The 23,797-nt window shown below is 42.4% G+C and overlaps 2 protein-coding genes across 5 annotated transcripts in view; one reads left to right on the forward strand and one right to left on the reverse strand.

The window, feature by feature from the left end:
• Positions 1 to 7,520, reverse strand: part of LOC121439629 (translation initiation factor IF-2-like) — a 66,264-nt gene extending 58,744 nt beyond the window's left edge. Inside the window, exons 1-2 of the mRNA XM_041640158.1 lie at positions 6,656 to 7,520; positions 4,532 to 4,633 (exon numbers count right to left, since the gene is read on the reverse strand). Coding sequence (XP_041496092.1) covers positions 4,599 to 4,633; positions 6,656 to 7,520 — 900 coding nt within the window. The 3' untranslated portion in view covers positions 4,532 to 4,598. The remainder of the gene's footprint in view (positions 1 to 4,531; positions 4,634 to 6,655) is intronic.
• Positions 6,684 to 23,797, forward strand: part of LOC121439776 (intersectin-2) — a 111,193-nt gene continuing 94,079 nt past the window's right edge. For 3 of the 4 annotated variants that reach the window (XM_041640407.1, XM_041640409.1, XM_041640410.1), the window contains exon 1: positions 6,974 to 7,151. The gene's annotated coding sequence lies outside the window, so the exon portion shown is untranslated. Of the gene's footprint in view, positions 6,787 to 6,973; positions 7,152 to 23,797 lie in introns of those variants that run through there. The other variant, XM_041640408.1, reaches the window with a different exon arrangement.

Below are 23,797 nucleotides of genomic sequence, written 5' to 3' on the forward strand. Positions count from 1 at the left end.
ATGCATGCTTCAGCATTGGCAGGACATAAATTTCATTCCATTAATGATTACAGTACTTATAGATGAATGAATTGTTCAAATGATGGAGTTTCTCTGACATTCAAGTTTTCATTTATGAGAATAACAAAAGTTCACCCACTGAGGAATGGTTTCTGAGGCGAATTGTTTTGCCAGTAGCCCATTTCTGCTCTTTCTTTTTTTCCTTTGTGGGTATACTGAATTAGGCAGTTCTAAATTGCTTTTTGTTTTTTTGTTTTGTTTTGTTTTTCGAGACAGGGTTTCGCTGTAGTTTTAGAGCCTGTCCTGGAACTAGCTCTTGTAGACCAAGCTGGCCTCAAACTCACAGAGATTTGCCTGCCTCTGCCTCCCAAGTGCTGGGATTAAAGGTATGTGCCACCACTGCCTGGCTATGGCAGTTCTAAATTGTGAAGACTAGAAAAGACCTATCAATTGGATGCATTAAACACAAAAGGAAGAAATCACAATGACAAAGAGCACCCAACACCCACATCATCATCACCACCAGAGTCCTGTTGGGGAAAGCTGCTCATTTGTTCCTAGCTGCCCAGACCTAAAATAATCACTCAGAAACCATATTATTTACAATACTGTTTGACCAATAGCTTGAGCGTAATGCTAGCTAGCTCTTGTATCTTTGGTTAACCCATTTCTATTAATCTGTATATCGCCACATGGTTGAGTCTTACCAGCAAGGTTCTGGTGTGTCTGTCTCTGGAGGTGGCTACATGGCTTCTTCTCACTGACTCTGCCTTCTTTCTCCCAGTATTCAGTTTAGTTTTCCCATCTAGCTCTATTCTGCTAAGCCACTGGCCTAAACAGATTTATTCATTAACCAATAAAAGCAACACGAAGAAGGACTTCTCACACCAGAGTCCCCAGCAGAAAACTCGTGAGCTAGTTGCTCTTCCCCGGTGGGGTGAGGATGTTGACGAGCTTCATGTTGCTGATTCTACTTTGGGCTATAATTTCATAGCCTGGACTTTGTTTTCATAAGTGAAGACAAGACAGGGCAAGTCTAAAGGCTTATCATTTTTTAGAATATCAAAACGCACCTCCCATTTACCTGTGGCTTCTCTTGGCATGATGTGAGTGTTATGGCTACTCTGTACCTGCCCATTACCACTCCTGGTTTGGATTTATTCCCTCACTTCCTCTCCTTCCTTCCTGATAGTGTCTTGCTCTGTAGCCAAGGCTGGCCTCAAACTTGTGACCTTCTTGCCTCAATCTTCAAAGAGCCAGTAATAACATTTGTCACCCTTCTTCCCTTTCCTGCCCTTACCTCTTTTCTCCCCCCCCCACGTCACTCCCTCCCCCTTCTTTGTCTTCCCCCTCTCTTTTTTTCTTCTCCCCACAATTCCTTCTGAGACACAATCTTGTTACATTACTCAGGCTGGCCCTAAATCCACTGTGTAGCCCAAACAAGCCTTAAATCTGTGAAGCTTTGGCTTCAGCTTCCCAAGTAGTTGGGATTACAGGCATGTGTAGTAATTATTTTTTTTTAAGATTCTTCTCAAGGCATTGTCTTATTTTGAAAAAAGAAATGCTAACACCAGAAACAAAAGTTTAGCCATTCTGGGTCAAGCAGTACCAAAGGATCTGATATAGTGCCTGCTTTAAAGGAAACTTGTTACTCTTCTGCGATAGCAAGGCTTGCTTACGATTATTTTAGGTAAAGGGGCAAATGAAAATCAAAACTATGCATGAGAAAAATCTCCAAACATAAGGTGAAGTCTGATTTTTACCTCCTTTTCTCATGCCAATCAAAGTTAGCTGATCACAAACAGATATTTGATTTTCAAATTTGTTGCAAGAAAAGAAAAATTTTTTAAAATTAGGGGCTAAGAGTACAGCTCCATGATACAACACATGTTTAATATGCCTAAGACCCTGGGTTCCATTTGCAGCACTACAAAAATTAAAAAATAGAAAGGTAAAAATTAAAAGCCCTCTGTCCAGTGTAAAAGACAATATTATTAGTTAGATTATTACAAGTGGTGAACTAGTATCTGGTTTGTCTGCACACAGTAACAATGACATAAGCAGACAGCTGGGGATACATGCCAGACAGGAAGCATGTCTGACTCCTGAATGCAGACTGGATTCCCATTTGCTGAGCTACACCTGCCAGACTGGAAGCCCCTGGTGCTTCAGTCATGAATGAGCACATCCTGTTCAGGGCTTTCAGTCCTTAGGAAGCAGGCCTTTGACTCCACCCTGCAGTGCTGACAGAGAACCAAGTCTGGGCTGACTTCCCTCCCCAGTTTGCCTGGCACTGCCTTTCCAGTACCATCCGGCTTCAAGCCACAGTCTTAGTTATACATGACACCAGTGACCTGGAAGTAGAAATATTCCTCCCATGCTAGAGTGGGAGGTTTCCCTTCCTGCCTCTTTCCCCGAGTTATTCCTATTTCCACCTCTCTATTCCCCCTCTGCACCATACTCTAGAAAAGGATTTGTGAGGTTGAAGAGCAGAGAAGAAAACCTAAGGACCGGTTTGACCCATTGATGATGATTCTGAACTAAGAACCTGTGAGGGTCTTAATAATTTTAACTTTGTGAAAGAAAACGATTCAATTAATGGCTTGACAAAGACATGGCATTGGAAGGCCTAGACCTCTCCTTGGGCCTGGAACACCTATGCTGGCCTACTTTTCATCAGTATACGATCCTGATGATAAAATACCAGGGCAGTCTCAAACTGTTTCCCAGATGGACTTCACTTTAGATATCCAGGCATTAACCACTATTGTTAGTAGTTTGTTCTAAGTTTTGAAAGGAAAAAGAAACCCAGAAAGGGAAAGCTTTAATTTTCACCCATTTCTTAGAAGAGAGAGAGAGAGAATGTGAACAAAGGAGTGAGAAACTATGATGTTCCTTTTCTTTTCTTATAAGACACTAGAATAGATGCCCTGGCTAACAGTGGACACAAACAGGCTCTTACCAAAGAAGGTCAAAGAAACACAACTTTCAAAAGAGCATTTCCCAGTACCCATAGCTCCAGACGTCCTGTGTGCAGGGGAGGGTAGAGCCAGTGTTTTTGGTGTTCCATAGTGGAACATTGCTACACTGTTGGGGTATACCTAACAAGAACTCCAGAGGACAACGAACAGTTAAAAATATATGTCAGAAGGAGGAGAGTGGAGCAGAAAAAGGTATCTGAAGAAATGATGACTGATATTTAAAATATTTCAACAAAAGACAGATATCTGCAGTCTTGAGATTCATAAAGCTGGAAAGCAGAAAGTCCATGTTGGTGTATGTCATAGTCAAATTGCTGAAAGCAAAGATACAGTGCATGTCTTTAAGCAGTGAAGAAAATGATGTATGACAATAATAGACATAATTGATCAACAGCTCACTTCTCAAGAGACACTGTGAGACTAGACGAGAATTGAAAAATATCAATAAAATAGCGAAAGAAAACAAGTAAAACATAAAACCCAGAATTTTTATATTGTATTTTGACTGTGCTTATTATACACGAGCATGTACCTGCCATGGAGCATGTGTAGAAGTTAGAGGACAGCTTGTGGGAGGTGATTTTCTCCTTCTACCTGCTGGACCCAGAGAGCACACTCAACTCATCTGGCATGGCAGCGGTGCCTTCACCCCTGAGCCATCTCACCGGTTGTAACTCAGTATCTGACATCCTGTGGATGTAAATTTACATTCAAATATGAAAGCAAATAACATCTAAATTTTATATAAAATATAAAAACTTGTGGCCAACATATCTGCACTGTAGCTTGGAATACTACAGGAAGCTATCTAAGGGGAATCATAAATGGAAACTGTCTTCAGGAGAGAAGAACCCCAGAAGTAGCAAACGCCGGGTAAGGCAGGGTGATTTCTGTTGGCCATAGCCTCTTAATCTCTTCATAAATTATTGGTTTAAGTCTGTTTATAGTATTGCCATAGGCAGTCTATTAGTGGTACAGGTCTTATGTTAAAAGACAAGTTTCTTAAGGCTTCCTAAAAGATAACATGTTTATCCTATGGGATGGTTGAAATCGGGACAGTTTACTTCTGTCTGTTCCAGCCGGTTGTCACCACAATAGACTTGTTTTGAGGATAGATTGAGTGGTAGGTTTTTGGATGAAGAATGGGACCTTTGAAAATTACAAATGGGAAAATTGAGAGGATCTATATGACTGGGACGAGCATAGATACATGGAAGGGAAAAGTCCGTGATTAGATGTCCCCATGGTAAAACTTCAGTTTATAGTCACAGGCCTAAGAATCCACCCGAGATTTTGGCAGGCGGGGAGAGACAGATGTGACATACATAGTCTACCTCCTGACTCCTTAGTTTTCCACTCTTCACTAATTGTTACTCTTTTATAGAATCGACAAGAATATCTCTGACTTAGGCAGGACTTGCTATTTCATCTCCAGTCCAGGCCGGAGGTGAACCAAAAATAGATTTGGGAGCTTCTGAGGGAATTTAGTTTCAAGATCTGCCCTTGAGTGGAGGAAGTTAATGAACTGGGAGGATGGATGCATCACCTACCTGAATCATGAATACCTAAGGACGAAGGATGCTGAGAATTCTGGGTGGACCTGGAGGACTGACTTCTTCAGGCGTTGGCATTCTTGGTAAACATTGAGTGTCCTGGAATTTGGCAAAAGAAGATACAAGGAAAGAAGAGAGGTGTTGCAAACCTCAAAACAAAACAAAAAAGGACTTTTTTTTCCCATATGAGTGGGGAAAGAAAGATCTAGAAGCAGCAAGAACACTTCTTGGGTGGCTTTCCATTCTTTAGCTTCTTTTTTTTTTGCCTGGGGGCTGAGGATCCCTCACTGCTTCATAGCTTCTGTCTAACCACTAAATGCTTCACGGCACTGGTTCACCTCAGAGCCACACATGTATGGATGGGAGAAGCTAGGCTACCGGAAGTCTTTGTACTCTGTTGTGACATTTCGAACAGAAACCTGGGGTGTTGATTTAGTGCTTGGGATACTGCAGGCAGGCTGACAGAACCCCAATTTGCATCAGAGATAGTTAGCTTTGTAGTTTGTTTTAGGGAGACTTTCAAATGCTCCCTCCTTCCCTATCCTTCTCCTCCCTAGGATCTGGCAGCTTCTTCAACAGAAAGAAGACAAGGTCAACGCTACCATGTCCAGAACATCAAAACACAGTGACACTAGTCAGTGATGGGAGGGAAGTGGAGATTAACTATCTGCCCATTAGGAATAATAATAATAAAAAAGTCAGTTTTACCTTGTAGGCCATCTCTGCAGCACTGTGGTTCTGAGGCTTACACACTTGGATGTGGGCATGGGAAGGGAGCACTGGCATGGGAATGGTAATGGGTGCTTAGGAGTGCTTTTCTTAATCCCAGTGGCTTGTTTATAGAGGAAGAAGCCTTATTAACTGGTCCCCAGGAAGTGAGGGACCTCCTGGACTGATACCAGGGAGTCAGGTGTCTCTGTGTCATGGAAGCTCAGGACCTGTCTGTCAGGTCTTGGTGAAGACCTAATCGAAGAGTTAAATAAAACACTGTGAGAGCAAGAAAAGCCTGTTTATCCCCATCAATGTTTGCTAAATTCCTCTGAGGAGTTGGCTGTCCAGTTCAGTCAGGCCTGAGCATTGCATCAGCGTCTCTTGCAGGGCACACCTGATTCCTTCATCTGCCGCAACAGGTAAAAAAATGAAGCTCCAGGGCATCTGATCTACACAGATCTCTCACATCTCAGCAGAAATCATAGGGATATGGATATTTTAAAAACATTCATTTATTTATGGGATTTCTGAAACAGTTTCTATATAGCCTAGACTGACCTCAAACCATGGTCCTTCCGACTCTGCCTCTTGAGTGAGGGGATTCCAGACACGCCAGTTCTGGTTAAGCGTTTTGCCTCTCAGCACAGTCCCCTCAACCTAAACCTTGAGTCTTAGGGTCCCCCTCCACTACCCCATTTTGCTCATTAGGAACCATCACATCTTCACACCAATCTAAATCTAAAGAAAGCCTTTCTGCCCAGGGAGTGTTGACTTTGTCGACCGGCTAGCCCTAGATATAGATATTTGAGGAGTCCGCATAATAGAAAGGGGTGATAGGAATTCTGAATTTGACTTTCTCCTATCAGACAGGTAAGAATGTTAGCTTCTGCAGGCAGAAGAAATTGGAGCAGTCTTCCTGTGAGGAGCATGCTCTTGCATGTGAACAGGTTTAGGGATGCTCCTTCTCCTTGTTGGACTTTCTCTGTGTCTCTGTCTCTGTCTGTCTGTCTGTCTGTCTCTGTCTGTCTCTGTCTGTCTCTGTCTCTCTCTCTCTCTCTCTCTCTCTCTCTCTCTCTCTCTCTCTCTGTGTGTGTGTGTGTGTGTGTGTGTGTGTGATGGTGAATGGATGGCCGACTCTTGGGTGCGGTTAACTCCTTTAGGGGAGTTCCTGAGAAGGGTCTGTTTCAAAGGTGGAGGCAACTCCTTTGCACCTCTAACTTCCCCATTCTCAGGAAATTCTAGCTCCCTCATCAACGAAGAGACCTTCAGTGAATAAGAAGGTTCCAGAGCGAGAGAGAAAGCAAGCTCCATGTGTGGTCCAACAGGGATGTCCTGAACATCTCTTGGCCCTTTCCAAAAACTTGGGGTCCAGTGTGGCAGGAAAAGTCCCACCCAGCCTCCTCAAGTCACCTCGTAGAGGAGGAGCCAGGTGGGTCGTGGCAGCTCCTGGAAGGGCTGTCAGCTCGGAGGCTTCGGGACGTCGCGGGAAGCGAAGCGCTTCGGCCCACGCCCTCGTGATCCAGGGCTCCACGGTTCCCGGGGTGAGCAGGCACGTCACGCAGTGTCGCGCTCCCCCGCGGTGGGGAGTCGGTGCCCCGCGGCCGGCCGGGCAAGCAAGCGGGCGGACCGTCACTGCCCGCCCGTCGCTCGCCTCCCCGCCCCCCGGCTTCCTGCGGAGGCCGCGGCCGCCATGTTGTTGTGGGGCTGAGGCGGCGCCGCCGGAGCCCAGCGGCCGTGACAGGCTGCGCAACAGGTTCGCTGCGGCCGACCTGACGACTGACCCGGCGGCGGCGGCGGCGGTGGCGGCGGCGGTGGCGGCGGCGGCCGCACGGCAGGGTCTTCCCCGGCGCGGGTGCCGAGGAGCGCGCAGGGGGTCGGTGGCGCGGTGACGCGCGCGAGGCGCCAGGTGGGTGAAGCCGCCCGGCAGCGCTGCTGCTGCAGGGCGCGGGGCAGGTGCGGGCGCCGCCGGCCCCGGGGCTGCACGGGCCGCGCCGAGGGGGCCGCGCGCCGCAGACCGCCGGGGCCCGTTCTCGACAGCGCGTGCGGCCCCCGCCCTAGGCCCGGGCCGGGCTCGGCCGAGCCGGGCGGAAACCTGGGCTGCGGGTTCCTGTCCCGGCCGCGGGGTCGGCGGGCCGCTCCTCTCTGAGGCCGGGACCCTGGGGCCCCTCGGCACGGCCTCGCTTGGCAGGTGACGGCCGCCGCCTCTTACTGAGGGGCGACGCGGTCCTCGGCTTTCCTTAGGGGCACCGGGCTGCGCGTTGCCTTGGAGACCCATTTTATTTTGGTTTAGTTTATTTATTTATTGTTTTTCTTCTCCCCCCCCCCCCCCCTCCTTGGTCAGCGTTGGTGCAGAGTGTCAGGTGAGCCGCATCCCGGTGCGTCAAAGTAGCCCGAGTCAGGAGAGGACTGTGGGCGGATGCTTGGCGTCCACAGCTCGCGTTTTTAACAGCTAAAGTTGGGAAATGTTAAGCGTTGACTTCTGTTCTGCGTTATGCACTTCCAGGGTGTATAGGAAGCACGGCGACAGGGAACCTCGGTCACCAGAGTAAAGTTGATTGCCTATTTAAGGAAGGGAGAAAAGACGCCTGCAAGTGCATTGTGGCTGGGGAAACTAAGGCTGCCAGTGCAGGTGGCTTTCATTCTGCAGATAGGATGCTGTTTGCGAGTATTGGTCACGGGCTGTGTTGTTCAGGGATTGCCCGTGGCCAATAGGTTCGTTTGAAACTTGAACTCATAATGAATAGGAGCATTTTGGATAGAGCCAGCTACTTCATAATAGAAATTGAAGTTAGCACAGAAACTACTGTTTTGTTACACGCTTTTTGGTCCGTTTCACGAGTGTTGTACTCAGGGGAGGCAAGTTGTCACTTGGAATTTTGTGCTGTTAGCTTAATTTCGGTTGCACAGACCGGAGGCCAAACTACATAAGCCTCTGAGAAATTGCTTACTTCTCTCTGAAGGCTTGCTATATTGTCACTGATAAAACCTGAAAGCGATCCAGAAACCTTTCCCACAGCCTTTATACGGATTGATAGGAGGCCTGCAAAATTCAGTTACCTATAGGTTAGGGATTATTCCTATGATTGCCTCATAAGCAAGCAAAGTGAAAATCTTTCTTTCTTTCTTCCTTCCTTCCTTCCTTCCTTTTTCTTAAGGATGCAGAAAAAAGCGTGTTGCTGCTGTTTGGTGTAATACTGATATGCAGCTGAAAAAAAATCTGCATGCTTATAAACATTTAATGCATTTAAGTATTCTCGTTGTTCACCTTTATAATGAAAGGTAGAATAGTTAGTGAAAACTTTACTGAGTAGAATTATACCGTTGTTCAGTAGATCTTAAGACTCAAATTCTGATTTCTCCTGAATATGAAGAAATACGTACACTCAGGGGATTCAATTTGTACTTTAAAAATAAATATGTTTTTACAAAAATATTTAAAATAGCATGCACCCATTACCCAGACATAGGAACTCTCAAGATTTTCATCATCTTTGACATTGGATAATTTCATATATAATCTTAGAACTTTCAGGGATGTGTGTGTTTGTGTGTGTATTAGGGAGTGAACCAACCATTTCACACATTCTGAGCATGCTCTCTGCCATCTGGGTACAGGGTACATGCAGACTTTTTTTTTTTTAGTTCTAATTCATCTTTAATGTAGAGTTTCACAGAGTTCCATCATTTTAATAAAAGAAAATGCATTGTTCATCATCAACTAAACTTCCTTTAGTATGACAGTTTATCTCCCGTGTGGTCATTTATAGCACACTTTCTAGTATTAGAGCCTATGTTCAGTGTTTATATAATTGTTTAAAGCATATGAAGGCCTCGTAGGTAATTAATGTCCTCCCATCAGATAAGTGAAATGTTAAATTAGCATTTAGCTGCTCTAGGTCTCAGAGTTAGTAAGTGTGAGCATCCCATTTCAGGTTAGGATTCTTTTAACTTCAGCACTGATGTTCTCGTACATAACATCTTGGTTCAGGTAAAACAAAGTTATATGGGCATTCTATATATGTATACATGCATATATAGAACATATACATATATATGTCCAATATATAGAGAGAGCAAACGAATTGCCGTGAGTACTCACGTTAGGGGAGGGTGAGCTAGGTTTGTCAGCTCTAGCAGGGACTGCCAGGACTAGGGTTTGCAGGCTTCTCTGGGAGGACAGAAGAGTGCTTCACCATGGAGCTGCATCTGGAGCCCTCGGTTTACACTGCCAGAGTCTCATTATTCAGCACACACAGGCCTCGAACTTATCCCACCTCATTCTGCCCACTGCTGATACCACGTGTGCACCTTCACACCCATCTCAGAAGTTTCACTGTTTGTTTGTAGAACGTTTACGCTGGGCACTGTACATTATTCAGGATATGATAATTATGTTACTAAAATATGATATATTTGTTGTCTAACAACCAGTTTGGGGGTTGATTGCTTTTGTATTTTCAGACTTAGGGAAAATTTTTGGAAAAAATATTTTGCAAAAAAAGGCCAAACAAGGGAAGACTTTTGGGGTATGCCAATTGTTAAAAGCAGATTCCAAGTGTGAAATAGAAAAACAAGAATTGCAAGAATTGCCATCCCCCCCCCCCCCCCCCCCCCCGTCTGCATTCTATGCGCTAGAACCCAGTTCGCGAGCTTCGGGCAAGGGGCTGGAGGTTGAGGAAACACACGCAGAGACAGACCGACACACGGACCTTCCAACACTGGTACCAAAGCCCATCTTTAATAGCACCGTGGAGGCTTAAATACTCTGTGGTCAATGGCCAACAGGTGAAAAATCCCATCCTCTGATCCTCTAGACTAGGCACAGCTTCTAATAACTTCAATTAGAAGGCTCTAGCAGGGAAGAGCAGCTGAAGGCCAGGACTTAACTGGTCCCAACAAGAATATTTCAAATTATTTCTGCAGTTGCATAGGTCTAAAACTGAACATCCATTAGAATGTACTTCCACTCTTGGCTCTTGTTGTTTGTAAGTTTGTACCATCTACAGCTGTTGCACACAGACAGGGGTTAGCACTCCCCTGGGTGAGATGTGCATGTAGGTGTTCTTGAGAAAGAGGAACTGAACCAGCTTTAAAGGATGTGAGGCAGAGAGGAAATGGGGGAGGGAGGGAGGAAACTGAGCAGAAATAGGACAGTGAATAGCCTGAGAAATAATGTATTTTCATAACTCTAAGAGTGCAACATATTTCATTTGCAGTGTTTTGAGAGCTTCAATTAAAACATAACTTCACAGCCAGACCAAGACACTGAGTAACTTTGTTATTTGCAGTACAGCTATTCAGCCGTGTTTATGGCAGACATGTAGGGGTCTACAACCAGATGGTAGAGATTTAACCTGTGGTATTTAACCACTTGTTTTATGTTTTCTGGATCCTTCTCATTGTGAATACATATTCATTTGAGAAAAAGTCTGGTTTAATAAGAATTGCATGTGTAACCATGTTGGATAAAAGTATGGGCTCTTCAGTTAGACCTCCTACCCCAGCTCCAGCTCCGAATAGTTGTATGACTTTAAGCAAGTTTTAAAAATTCTCTTAATTTCTGTTTTCTTCTTTATCTATAAAAGAGGGATAATAATAGAACCTATTTCATAATGTTGTATGTACTACAAAGTTCTTAGTGATTGTGCTTAGGAGAAGTATGTAATAAATGTTACCTGCTATCATCCCAGCTTGCTTCAGTGAGAAATTTCAAGCTATTTTCTCCCTCACTCTGTGGCTCTGTCTCTTTCTCTCTGGTTTGTGATTTATCCTAATGACTCCATAAGAAATTAGCTTCTTCTTTTGGTACTCATTTTCTAATCAGCATCCAAATGAACTCTATGAGAAGACTGAAAATAGATTAGACAATCTGACCTTCAGTTTAGTCTAAGACTCTGCCCCTTAGTTCCCTTAGCTTCTACTGCTTTGGATAATCACTTCAGAGCCTTGGCAGGGGTTCAGTTCTTCCTTGACTAGGAAGAAGCTGGTGTTGAGAGAGGGTAGTGACAAGGGAGATCAGCTGAGGTGCCTGCAGGGTTCACACTGGTCTTTAGGACAGGAGCAACCTTTGCTTTGCCATTTTTTTGCTGCTGCTTGGAATCTTTGACCCCGTTTCCATCTTCCATCTAATAGGCTTTTGTGGCACTTCTCAAATGACTGCTTTAATAAAAATACCAGGTAGGTCAAGTTAATAAATCTTATAATTTTAATAACATTTGGTGGCATTGATTTAGAAATTATTCTTAGGGATTATAACTAATCATGTCAAAGATTAGTGACATTTTCTGTTAGTTACTTTCTTGTTGCTGCGACATAGTACTTGACAAGAAGTGACTTGAGGAAGGAAAAGTTTACTGACGCATGGTTTGAGGGTCTAGTCCATCGCAGCAGGAGAATGAGACAGGTAGTTGGTAGGTAACCACGTCTGCACTCAGGAAGCAGGGAGATGAATGCAGACACTCTGTTGGCTTTCTCCTTTGTACATAGTGCAGAATCCCAGCCCAGGGAATAGCAGTCTGCATTCAGGGTGGAGTTTCCCACTTCTTTGACCTAATCTAGATAATCCTTCACAGGCCTGGCCAGAGGCTTATCTCCTAGGTAGTTGTAGATCCTGTCAAGTTGTCCCTCAGTATTCACCATCATATTTGCCAAGAGTGGTGTGGGTCAAATAGGAGTGCAAAGTAGTATTGCTTCTCTAACCCATTTTTATTAAGATCTGAAAACCGAAGAGATAGAAGAGAAGCCTTCTCACTAGAGCATTTCAGGTTTTCCACTGCTAAATTTTTAGTGAAATGCTTATAAAATGATCTTTTGTCTTGCTGCAGAGACAGCCTGTACTGGGGTTTCCTTGCCCTCCCCTCATTCATTCCAGTAACTGTGACTTGGAGTTACTACTTCCTTCTTCCAACATCTTGGTTCCTACTGGTTCACACTGGGTTCCGAGAACTGAGTAATTTGGATGAATGAAATGTAAAGGACCATTGGATTGGGTTTGGGTAACTGCAAGCCTTTTCTATAGTACTCTCTAGGACCTGGGCTTTCTAGTTTTTGTAGCATGATGGCAACCCCCTCTTAAGAGTAGAGTTTCACAGCTTGGGCTTCTCTCCACAGTGTATCTTCCCTCATCTTTGCCTTTCTCCGTATCATGTAACAACGTCTTTCCTTTATTCCAGCTACTGCTCTCTCTTTGAAAGTTAAAGACAACAGAAGTCACTCATAATTCATAGCATGGAATTTGTTCTTTCACTCCATCGTTCCATAAATATTACATGATTTCTTGTAAGACATGCCCAGTGTAATGATTATATAACCAGTGGACAAAATATACAACCGTGTCCTGCCATAGTGGCTTTAAATTCAGGAAAAGAGAAGAAAGAATAAAATTTCTTGAATTTAGAACAAATGGTAGCCTTCATATAAATAAGTTATTTGTATTTCAGAATAACATATTTAAGATAGTTTATTTTTGTTATTTATTTTGTTAATACCTTGCAGGTCTTGGTATTTCTTCTAGTTACTGAAACCAGAAAAAACCTTCCCCCACATAGTGTGCACTTAAAGCAGAGTTTTGCCAAATAGTTTGGGATGGACACTAAATTTAATTTTTCCTGAAAGCACTGTATTGTTTGGTTTTCAATTTTATTGACTTTGTGTACTATTTTTATTACGATAAATAATAAATGTTCTGTGTAGAAAATGGGGACGCTATAGGGAAACACAAGGACTATGAAACTTTCCAGACATAGCCATCGCTCATGTTTTAGTAGCTCTCCTAGAACTTAGTCTCTGCTGACTATGGACCTGTGTTATGTTGTCATGTGTTTTGTTATAATTTAATATATTTTCCTGCTGTGCCAGGGATTGACGTGTAGTGCACTAGGCAAGTGGTTTTCCGCTGGACTACATGCTCGGTTTCTGTTCTGTGACTTTTCTTTGTAGCTTACAAATAATATTTATCAAAGCGTGGCTCTGTTTTCACTATGCACTTATCCACTATATACTTTTATTGGTGAATACTTTGTCCTCACTACCGAAGAGTATTAATAGTGTCTAACATTTATAGAGCAGTAGCTATATGTTAGTTATTTGGGGGACACTTTGCATAAATTGATTGTCTTTTTTTTTTTTTTTTTTGAGACAGGGTTTCTCTGTGTAACAGCTTTTACTGTTGTGGAACTTGCTCTATAGACCAGGCTGGCCTTGAACTCACAGTGATCCACCTGCCTCTGCCTCCTGAATGCTGGGATTAAAGGTATGCACCTCTACTGCCCAGCTTCATTTAGTCTTTAGACTCTCTATAAGAACTTCGTAGTTGAGTTTGAGGGAGTATAGTAATTTCCCCAGAGTCCACAACTGGTAGACGACAGACCTAGGATCTATTTCTGACCTTGCTCTTCTGCTTATGGCTGCTATCTATGCTTCTGTACTGCTAAGGTCATTTGTAATCTCTATCTTGCCGCAGTTCACATCCTTAAAGCTGTAATTGTTTTCATGATTATGAGTATTTCCCCAGAATACATTTCAAGTAGTAGAGAGACATTGGCTGAAAAGGTATGGACACTTCTTAATGTCCGTGTAAACATATTACCAGACTATTTTACAGGAGAATGAATTAGTATGAATGTGTAAACAACACCATCTTATTTCCCCACTTTCTTGAAAGCTTTGCCTTTAAAAAATACACTAACTTATTCAGAGTACTTTAGGTTTTCTTCCTCTAAGTATTAGCTTCACATTGTCTTTTTTCCATTTATACTGGAAAACTTTCCTTTCTGATTTCTCATTTCATGCTTACTTTGTTCATTTGTTCCTTCCTTTCCTCTCTTCTCTCCCCTCCCCTTCCTTTTTTTCCCTAATCTCTTTTGACAGTCTCTTGTAGCCCAGACTGGCCTCAAATTTACTGTGTAGCCTAGGATAATGTTGAACTTCTGATCCACCCACCTCCATGTCCTTCATGCTGGGATTGCAGGCATGTGCCTCTCCTCTGGTTTGTGTAGTGTAAGGGTCAAACCTGAAACTTGGTGCATGGTAGAAGATTATTCTATTAGCTTAACCAAATCACCAACGCTCTTGTTTATTCTAAGAATTCTTTGTTTGGCAAGAAGTATGTCTTCCATATAGTTATACAGATTTTCCCATGTTTTTTAGCTTTGTTTATAGATTTAAGAAAAATGATAATGGTGGTAGCACTTTTTGAGTAAGTATATGCTGTATACCTAAGTGTTTTATATTTTATAACTCATGTACTTTTTACAGCATCCCCTAGGAGGATTAGGTCCTTTGACATTGTCTTTGTTTTTTTTTTTAAATTAAAAAAATTTTTTTTTGATACTAGGTTTTACTATGTAGACCTGGCTATCCTGGAACTCTCTATTTGTAGACCATGTTAGCCTTGAACTCACAGAGATCCACCTGCCTCCCAAGTGCTGGAATGAAAGGCGTGTGACTTTACGTCGTCTTTTAAAGTCTTAAATTTTTTTCCTCTGTGCTTTTGTCTATTTCTGTTCTTGGTTCCTAAAAATCACAGTAACCTGCTGTCTGAAACCTATTGTTTAGTACCCATTACTCAATGTAGGAGTCATTTCCTCTGAGATTACTCATCTAATAACGTTCTGGTTTCTCAAGGCAAAGTGAGGCACTCATCTTCTGCCCTTTTCATTCCCATAGCACTTACATGGAATTCTAACTTTTGGTGCATTCTTCTTTGGTGACTGGGCAGATGCACTGACTTGAACTCAAGGTGTTCTGGTGGTGCTGCTGGTGTCAAGGATTGAAGGCTGGGAAATGGCCCACCTGACAAAGGGCTTGCTCCACAAGCATGAGGACCGAGTCCAACTCCCTAGCACCCACATAAAAAGCCAAGTCCTGTGCACACCTGTACACACACTTATATACCTCCCCCACAAGCACAAAGCAGTGAGTCCCCTCCCAGAGCATATGAAGTAGAAACCTTGACTGAGGAAGTAACATGAAAGCTGGTCTGAAAGCAGGCAGGGAAAGAGTAGAAGCCCAGAGACTGAAACTGAGTGAAAACACAGCTGGCGATTTCCCATTATGTGTGCAGTGAGTTTTGAGCGTCACAGCCTTGCTTCTGGGAGAGCCAAGCAATAAAGCCCTGCTTGCTCCCAGTATGTGCTTGTGGGTATGGATGTAGGTTTTTTTCTCTTGGTTTTATGGGGAGGTTTGATGTTTGTTTTGTTCTGTTTTCTTTTAGAAACGGTCTTATTGTGCTGCTCAGGTTGTTTTCAAACTCCTGGCTACAGCTGAGTCCTCCCCACCCCACAACTTGACACCTTCCCAGTAGCTGGGATTACAAGCATACACTGTTCCAGCTGACCCAGTATACTTTCTTTCTTTTCTTTTCTTTTTTTTTTTTTTTTTGGTTTTTCGAGACAGGGTTTCTCTGTAGCTTTGGTGCCTGTCCCGGAACTAGCTCTTGTAGACCAGGCTGGCCTCAAACTCACAGCAATCTGCCTGCCTCTGCCTCCTGAGTGCTAGGATTAAAGGCGTGCACCACCACTGCCCAGCTATACATTACATTTTAAAATAAGCTGCACAAACAAAATACCTTAATCAAGAGCAGAAATATATATACACACATAGTATAACAAAATTGACCTTAAATTTGTACCAATAAACCAAAATCCATACCAATACAAATCTCTATAGCATATCACCCTTTAAATGTAAACAAACATTTATAAACAATATTTGGGAATATGGGCATAGTTCTCTCCAAATTACTTCCTGCTTTTTGTTGAGTGAAGTAATTTTTGGGGGGTGTTCACAGCGACCTTTTGGTGGGGGGGTCTTGGTCCATCAAACTACATTAGTCTAGAAGAATCTCACAGGTTCTCATCCTCTGTGGAAACAAATGCAGAACCTCTTTTCCAAAATAACAAATCCTTAGACCCAAATTCTGAAATCATGATACCTCTAAAACGTATATGTTGGTTTAGTTTATCAGTCTGTACAATGAAATGTCTCTCTGTACTTAGCTCCTTCGCAGTTAAACAATTAAAAGAAAATACAATAATATGCATAATTCAGACCCTCTGTGTATTTTCCATCTTTACATGGCTTATTTTTTTACTCTATTACCTTTTAAATATTTATTTTATTATCTTTACTCCTTTAATCTATGACTGTCAGTACTCTGTCTCTTTAAAGACTTTGTTTTATTTTTATTTTCTGAATCATTTAGTTCCTTTTATGACTCTCTATACTCTTTTTCTTCTCTCTCCCAAGCCTACGTACATGTATCCAACACTGTGACCCATTTAGAGGTCTTTTCCTTCTGAATTTGTCTTTACTGTGTATCTGTAATCCTTTTCTGACCAGGACTGCTGCTTAAAATGTTAAGCCCTTCTTAAAAACCTAAGCAACTGCATTGCTAGGGCAAATACGGTCCTGCCTGTTGGCTCTGCCTAGTCCAACATGGCAGAAGTCCATTCACTGCCTCTGAGACTGCCGGGTAGGAGCTGTCCTTACTACCTCAACTCTGATAACCAGTTGGCCCATGCTGCCACCAAGTAACTTTCAGCATGCTGCCCATAAACCCCATTTAAATGCTTGGCCTCCTAAAAGAGCCAGAGTTCTTGCCGGCAGCACAGCCCAGAAAGCCACTGTTTCAAAACCATGTGGCTTTTTTCCCTGCTACCGCTGAATCAAGAAAACCTCTCTTAAAGAAGCTGCAGCACACTGCCCACAAACAGAGCAAGAAGCTGTGTTAAACTTTTTTTTTTCTGACTAGGATTTCTTTCCGAGTTTTCTCAGGTTTTACATGGATTTAGTCAGCCATGTTGGCACACCAATTTGTTGTAGGGGACTGCTAGTTAGTTCCCAGCTCAGCCCCAAAATAACCACACAGAAAATATATTATTATTTTTTTTAATTTATTTATTTATTAAAGATTTCTGCCTCCTCCCCGCCACCGCCTCCCATTTCCCTCCTCCTCCCCCGATCAAGTCTCCCTCCCTCATCAGCCAAAGAGCAATCAGGGTTCCCTGACCTTTGGGAAGTCCAAGGACCACCCACCTCCATCCAGGTCTAGTAAGGTGAGCATTCAAACTGCCTAGGCTCCCACAAAGCCAGTACGTGCAGTAGGATCAAAAACCCATTGCCATTGTTCTTGAGTTCTCAGTAGTCCTCACTGTCCACTATGTTCAGCAAGTCCGGTTTAATCCCATGCTTTTTCAGACCCAGGCCAGCTGGCCTTGGGGAGTTCCCGATAGCAACTGGACATTAAGGTATATGAAAATGAAGAGACAAACTCAGGGGTTGACAGTCTTATAGAGGTGCGCAAGTATGAAAACAGAAGTTAGAACACTAGACATTATGTACAAGAAGAAATGGAAGTGAAAGGAAACCTTCATAAGTAGAAAGGTCACCAGCATGGTAGGTAGTGCTATAGGCACCGAGGAGAAAAGCGAAAGGGGAATAGTTCATTCGTGCCTTGTAAATAAAGACTAGACTCTTAAAACATATTTTATGAAATGTAAAGAACGTTAGATTATTTAGAATAGCAACTTCATAATTCACTTCCAATAAATGTCACCATTTTAAAATGCCAAATTCTATGGTTTTTAATATCTATTTTCATGAGTAATACATCTATCATAGCTGATTTAGAATAGTAGAGGTCTTTTGCCTTCTAGATTGTTTTTAATTTCTCTTGGAAGCTATTGTGAATAGTGTGTTTTCACTGCTTAAGTCTACCAAACTTTGAAGAGAAATCTAATACCATTGTGCCTCCAGCTATTCACAAGATAGAAAGGGAAAGAATACTACCAAACTAATTGCAAAGCCAATATTGTCCTGATTCCAAAGCTGGATAAAGACACAACAACAAAAAGAAATCTATAGATAAATTTTCTTAATGAACAGTGATGTAAAAACCCTAACAAGGTCCTTGCAAACTGAATTTATGGAAGAGGATTATACATCATAACCAGCTTGATTTCATCCCAGGGATACAAGGATGTTTCAGTGTGCTCAAATCAGAAAATGTATCATATAAATGAACTTAAGGACAAAAATCACATGATCAGCTTCATAGATAAAGAAAAAAGCTGTAGCACTAATAATAGAAACCCAGAGTCAGATATTGGGGTTCATCCCCAAAACCAGATAAGCAAAGCAGCCAGGCACTAGAAAAGTCTTACCTCTACCAAGGCTGGGCGCCTACAGACTAAGCAGATTAAAGGGGCCTAAGCAGACAAAGCTGACTAAGCTTCTCTCTCTTCTCTTTTTATATTCCCTCTAGTGCTAGGATTAAAGGCATATGACTCCCTAGAACTAAAATTAAAGGTGTAGGCCACCACCACCTGAATTTATTTTTGCATTGATTTTGTATAGCCCAGGGCAGCTCTGAATTTACAGAGATCCATCTGCCTCTGTCTCGCAAATCTTGGGATTAAAGGTGTATACCACCACTGCCTGACCTCTAGTGGCTTAGCTTCACCCTTCTGATCCTTAGGCAAGCTTTCTTTATTAAAACATAAATAAAATATCATTATAAAAAGCATTTGACAAAGTTCAACATTGCCTTCATCATAATTCTGTAGAAAATGGAAATAGATGGAACATACCAAACCATAATAAAAGCATATATGACACACCTGTAGCCAACATTACACAAATTGGGGGAAGCCTGAGCATTCCCCACTCTTCCCCCCTTACTCAATGTAGTACTTAGAGTCTTAGCTAGAGCAATAAGACAGGAGAAGGATATTAAAGGAATATAAATGGGAAAGGGGGAAAGCAAATTATTCCTGTTCTCAGATTCTTTTCTAAAAGATCCACAGACTACACTAAAAAACTTGTAGACCTGATAAACCCTTCTAGTAAAGTTGTAGGATATAAAATCAAACTGTAGCCGGGCGGTGGTGGCCCACACCTTTAATCCCAGCACTCGGGAGACAGAGGCAGGTGAATCCCTTGAGTTCGAGGCCAGCCTGGTCTACAAGATACATGTTTGACTGATTCTTGGGAACTGATTTGCATGTGATCTTCCCTTTTTCTGTCTCAGAAAAGAAATTCACATTTAGACACTGGAGAGTTCAAGAAATTAGTCTGTCTTCAACCCTGCCCTTTGAAGAGAGGGAAAGAAAAAAGATTGGCAGAAGGAGATCTGTTTTTTTTCTCTGTTCCTATTTTCCTGCTCTTATACTTGTAAAATCCTGTTGCCATATCTGAACTTTATTCCCAGAACCAGAAATTCTGTCCCATGGTGTGACTTTATGTTCAAGAACTATCTGATTCTACTTATGTAGGTAAAGGTCTCTTTTCATTCACTTCCTTTGGAGAATTTCATTTTCTCTAGGAAAATAGTTTTGTTTCCCTGTCTAAAAAGTAAATACAATAATCCTCCTTTCCTCACCTCCCCCCACCACAGAACCTCTCCTGGAACTTGCTCTGTAGATCAGACTGGCCTCAAACTCACTGAGATCCATCTGCCTCTGTCTCCCGAGTGCACTACTACTATCTAGCTCCACCTATGCCTAGCAACTGCATATTTCTTGAGCCACCTTCCCTTTACTGCATAATCCACATCAGTTTGTCTTTGAAGTCACTGGAACTGTGCTTGTATTAGAACCGATCCTGACAGGTTGCTAAGACTCATAACTTAGCCTTTATTTGTGTGTCACTTGGCAATGATAACTCCTCCTTGGAACACTTTCTCTGTGTTTGTTTTTGAGGCAGGTCTCACTATATAGACTTGGCTGGCCCTGAAACTCTACTATATAGACCAGACTGGCCTCTAATTCATACCAATCCACCTGCTTCTGCCTTCGGAGTGCAGGCATTAAAGGCCTGTGCCACCACCACGCCTGGCTTCTTTTGTTCCTGATGCATTCTTTCCCTGGCATGATTGCAACTATACCTAGTCCCCAATGATTACCAAATATGTGTCTGTAGCTCAAACAGAGTCTTTCCATTTTCTTGGTCACTCCTACCAACATATGTCAAATTATGCTTACAACTGAAGTTGTTGTTGTTTCAACTTGTCTCCCAAGTTTAACAGCCGCATCTCTGTTTTCCCAGAGCTTCTCTGTTGGTTAATGTCACTGCTCCAGGTGTAAAATCAGGCTTAAAGGTTAAGTCTAAAGGATCCTGAGTTCCGAGTTCTAGTCCAACCTAAGATGCATATCAAAACCTTATCTCAAAACACAAAACAACCTGGGCTGGTTAGTTGGTTCAGTGGATGAAGGCACCAACTTCCAAACCTGGCAACTTGAGTTTGTTCTCCTGGACTCATGTGGCTGAAGAAGATGACTTGACTCCAGAGAGTTGTCCTCTGACCTCCACATGACTGCTGCTATGTGTGCACACCCATATCCATACACATAAACACATATGCACACAAAATAAACTATAAGGTAGTAACAAATTTAAAATGTGGTGGTACATGCCTTTAATCCCAGCACTCAGGAGGCAGAGTCAGGTGGATTTCTGTGAGCTCAAGGCCAACCTGGTTTGTAACATGAATTCTAGTTGGTCTTAATAAGAACCCAGGGTCAGATATAGGGGTTAATGCTGAAGATCAGAGAAGCAGAGAGGCCAGCCACTAGCGAGTTCTTTTACCTCTACCAGTACTCAGACTGAAGGGGTGATCGTGTCCTCAGACTGCATCTCCAGACTCCATCTGTCTCCACCAAACCTCAAACTACTACTGTCTTCACCAAACCTCAGACTACACTGTCTCCACCAAACCTCAGACTACAACTGTCTCCACCAAACCTCAGACTACAACTGTCTCCACCAAACCTCAGACTGCTTTGAGCTCCTGTCTCCTTCCTCTTATATTTCTCTCTCCATTCAACCATATCACTCCCATCTCTACCTCTCTAGTGCTGGGATTAAAGGCATGTGATCCCAAGTGCTGGGACCACCGTTGTGTGAGCTCTGTTTCTCTTTTAGACAGATTTAATCTTTTTAACCCAGGGTGGCCTTGAACTAACAGTGCAGTGCTCCTTCTGCCTCTGTCTTTGTCCTGGGATTAAAGGTGTGTGCTACCACTCCCTTTCTTCTAGTGGCTAAATTCTGTACTCCGATCTTCAGGCAATCTTTATTTATTAAAACATAAACAAAACATCACTACAGTGATCCCAGAGCAAGTTCTGGGACACCCAGCACTGTTACACAGAGAAACCCTGTCTTGAAAAATCAAGATAGATAGATAGATAGATAGATAGATAGATAGATAGATAGATAGATAGATAGAATATATACTGTCAGGAACTGTACTATCATGCTTTTGAGTGTCAGGCCTTTAGTCAAATTTATTTAAGCTATTTAACTATTATGATTCAAAGTAGATTTGATGAATACAAGCTTTCCTCTCTACTCAAAATTTAAAATGCTTCAGAATTTAATGAGAAATAATTTTTTATCTCTAAAAGTATGCTTACAAGAAAAGATTCCCCACCAGTTATGGAAGAGCCACGTTGCGGGAAACAGTATGGCTGATATCCATATCTCTTGTGTCTGGAGGATCTCAAGGAGGCAGTTTGGATCCTCTTCTTTTCTACCAGTTCTCTATATAGTCAATTTTTAAAAATTCTGGTTACTAATGTGCATGTATGTGTGCACATGTGTCTGTATAGTGTGTGCGTGTGTGCCAGGGCATGCTTATCAAAGTCAGAAGAGTATAAGCAGGAGTGGAACGCCAGTGAGGTGAGGGAAGAAACAAAACTTGTAGCTGTGCGAGAAGGTTTTTGGGGGTGGAAACTAGTCTAAAAGGCTCTCTAAATTCACATACGACGTGCTGCTGACTCAGCCTCAAGTGTTGGTCCTGCATATCTGTAGACTTGTTAGCATTCCAAGTGCTCTGCCTGGCCAGACTGGGACACTCTTTTACAGACGTTTCTCTGGATGGAGGGGTGTGGTTTCCAGGTCCATTCCTGCTCGCTAACTTGTGGGCTTCTTCAACTCTTTTAGTCTTCCTATCTTGAAAATGGTATCTTGGACTAAATGGCTGTAATTTTTCCTTTCTATAATTGTGTGCTTCTAAACAAACAAAACCCCCACCCTTTGCTGAGCCACTTTGAATTTTAAATGGCTGTAGTTTTTTTCTTTCCTAGGTCTTAAGACCCATTATAGAAGCGTCTCCAGGTCTAGCAGTTCACTTTTCTCTCTCATCAGGATCATATACTTTCCCAATCCCAAAATTATATTTGGTGGCTTCTCCAGACTGCATCTGGCTGACATTCAGTCACATGAATCTTGACTTCATACCTGTTATTCACCAAGCAGGCATTCTGCAGAGGTGTCTTGACGTCCTCCACAGTACTCACCAGTTCAGATCAGGACCTCAGACTGCCACTCATTCATTGCACATTATCCTCTACACAATAGAGCAGGGGGTTTGTTGGACACCCACAAAGCGTGTGCCCAAGGAGATGCTGGTTAGTTACCCTTCCCTTCTGAGTTTATGTCAAGAGGCCAGAAACAGTCCATTTGATCTGTGCTTCCAGGGTTGCAGCAGCCTGGCCAGACTTTTCTTCTCCCCTAAAACATATGACATCATTATTATATTCATTTAAGAAAGGAAAAGGTGCATAAAGCCTACAGGGAGACGTTCCAGGCTCTAAAATAAGATAAGTTTGGAATCTCCACATTGTTTCATGACACTGAATTTGGGCAAGTAACTTAATCTCTCTGTGCCTTCATCTGTGGCATGAGTAAGATATCTGCCTTGTAAGGATTTTGCAGGAGTATTCCAGGTACATAGCCCTTGGGCATCTGAAGGTCTGTGTGCAGAAGTGGAATGTTGAATTCTTGATGAATAGTGACTGAACACGACACGCAGTAGGTTACTAATAGAGGCGTGTTAAATTAATAGAAATCATTAAGCAAATATTAGCAATTATTTTTTTGAGACAGGTTTGTAGCTGAAACTAGCTCTTGTAGACCAGGCTGGCCCCAAACTCACAGAGATCCACGTCCTCTGTCTCCCAAGTGCTGGGATTAAAGGCGTGTGCCTCCACCACCCTGTGTTAGCCATTATTTTAAAAAAATGTAAAAGACACTTATGTGATCTTTTTTATTTTTCAAGATTTCAATTATATTTTTTTCTTGTGATGTACTGGGGATTCAACCAAGACCTTGTGTATGCTAGGCAGGTGCCCTATCTCTGAGCTCTATCTCCAGCCCCAATTATTATTCTGTCCAAGTCTGCTAGTAAACTAGAAAATTGTTTAGCATGTCACAATTAATGATTCTAAAGTGGGACAGAAAGTTAATGTAACTAAAGCAGATGCAGTGGTATGCTTTAAAAACTTACTGATTCCAATAAATTATATTACCATAATCAGATGCTATCAGAGTCAACCAAATGCTTTATACATGTGTAAATGCCTCAGTATGGTGCCTGCATACATGAATAGGTGAATTCTACATGTGAGGTGGAAGAGATTCTGTAATACCAGGAGGCTTGTCCTCCCTGTCCATTGTATTATTTGGTTGTTCTCTAACTTTATTTCAGGATTATAACTGCGATAATTGAGTATCAACCATATGACATTTTGTTATCTTCATGGAATACATGAT

Source organism: Microtus oregoni, unplaced genomic scaffold, assembly GCF_018167655.1.
Source record: "Microtus oregoni isolate MIOR12 unplaced genomic scaffold, Mior012 000062F_ref0000492, whole genome shotgun sequence".
Lineage (NCBI taxonomy): Eukaryota > Metazoa > Chordata > Mammalia > Rodentia > Cricetidae > Microtus > Microtus oregoni.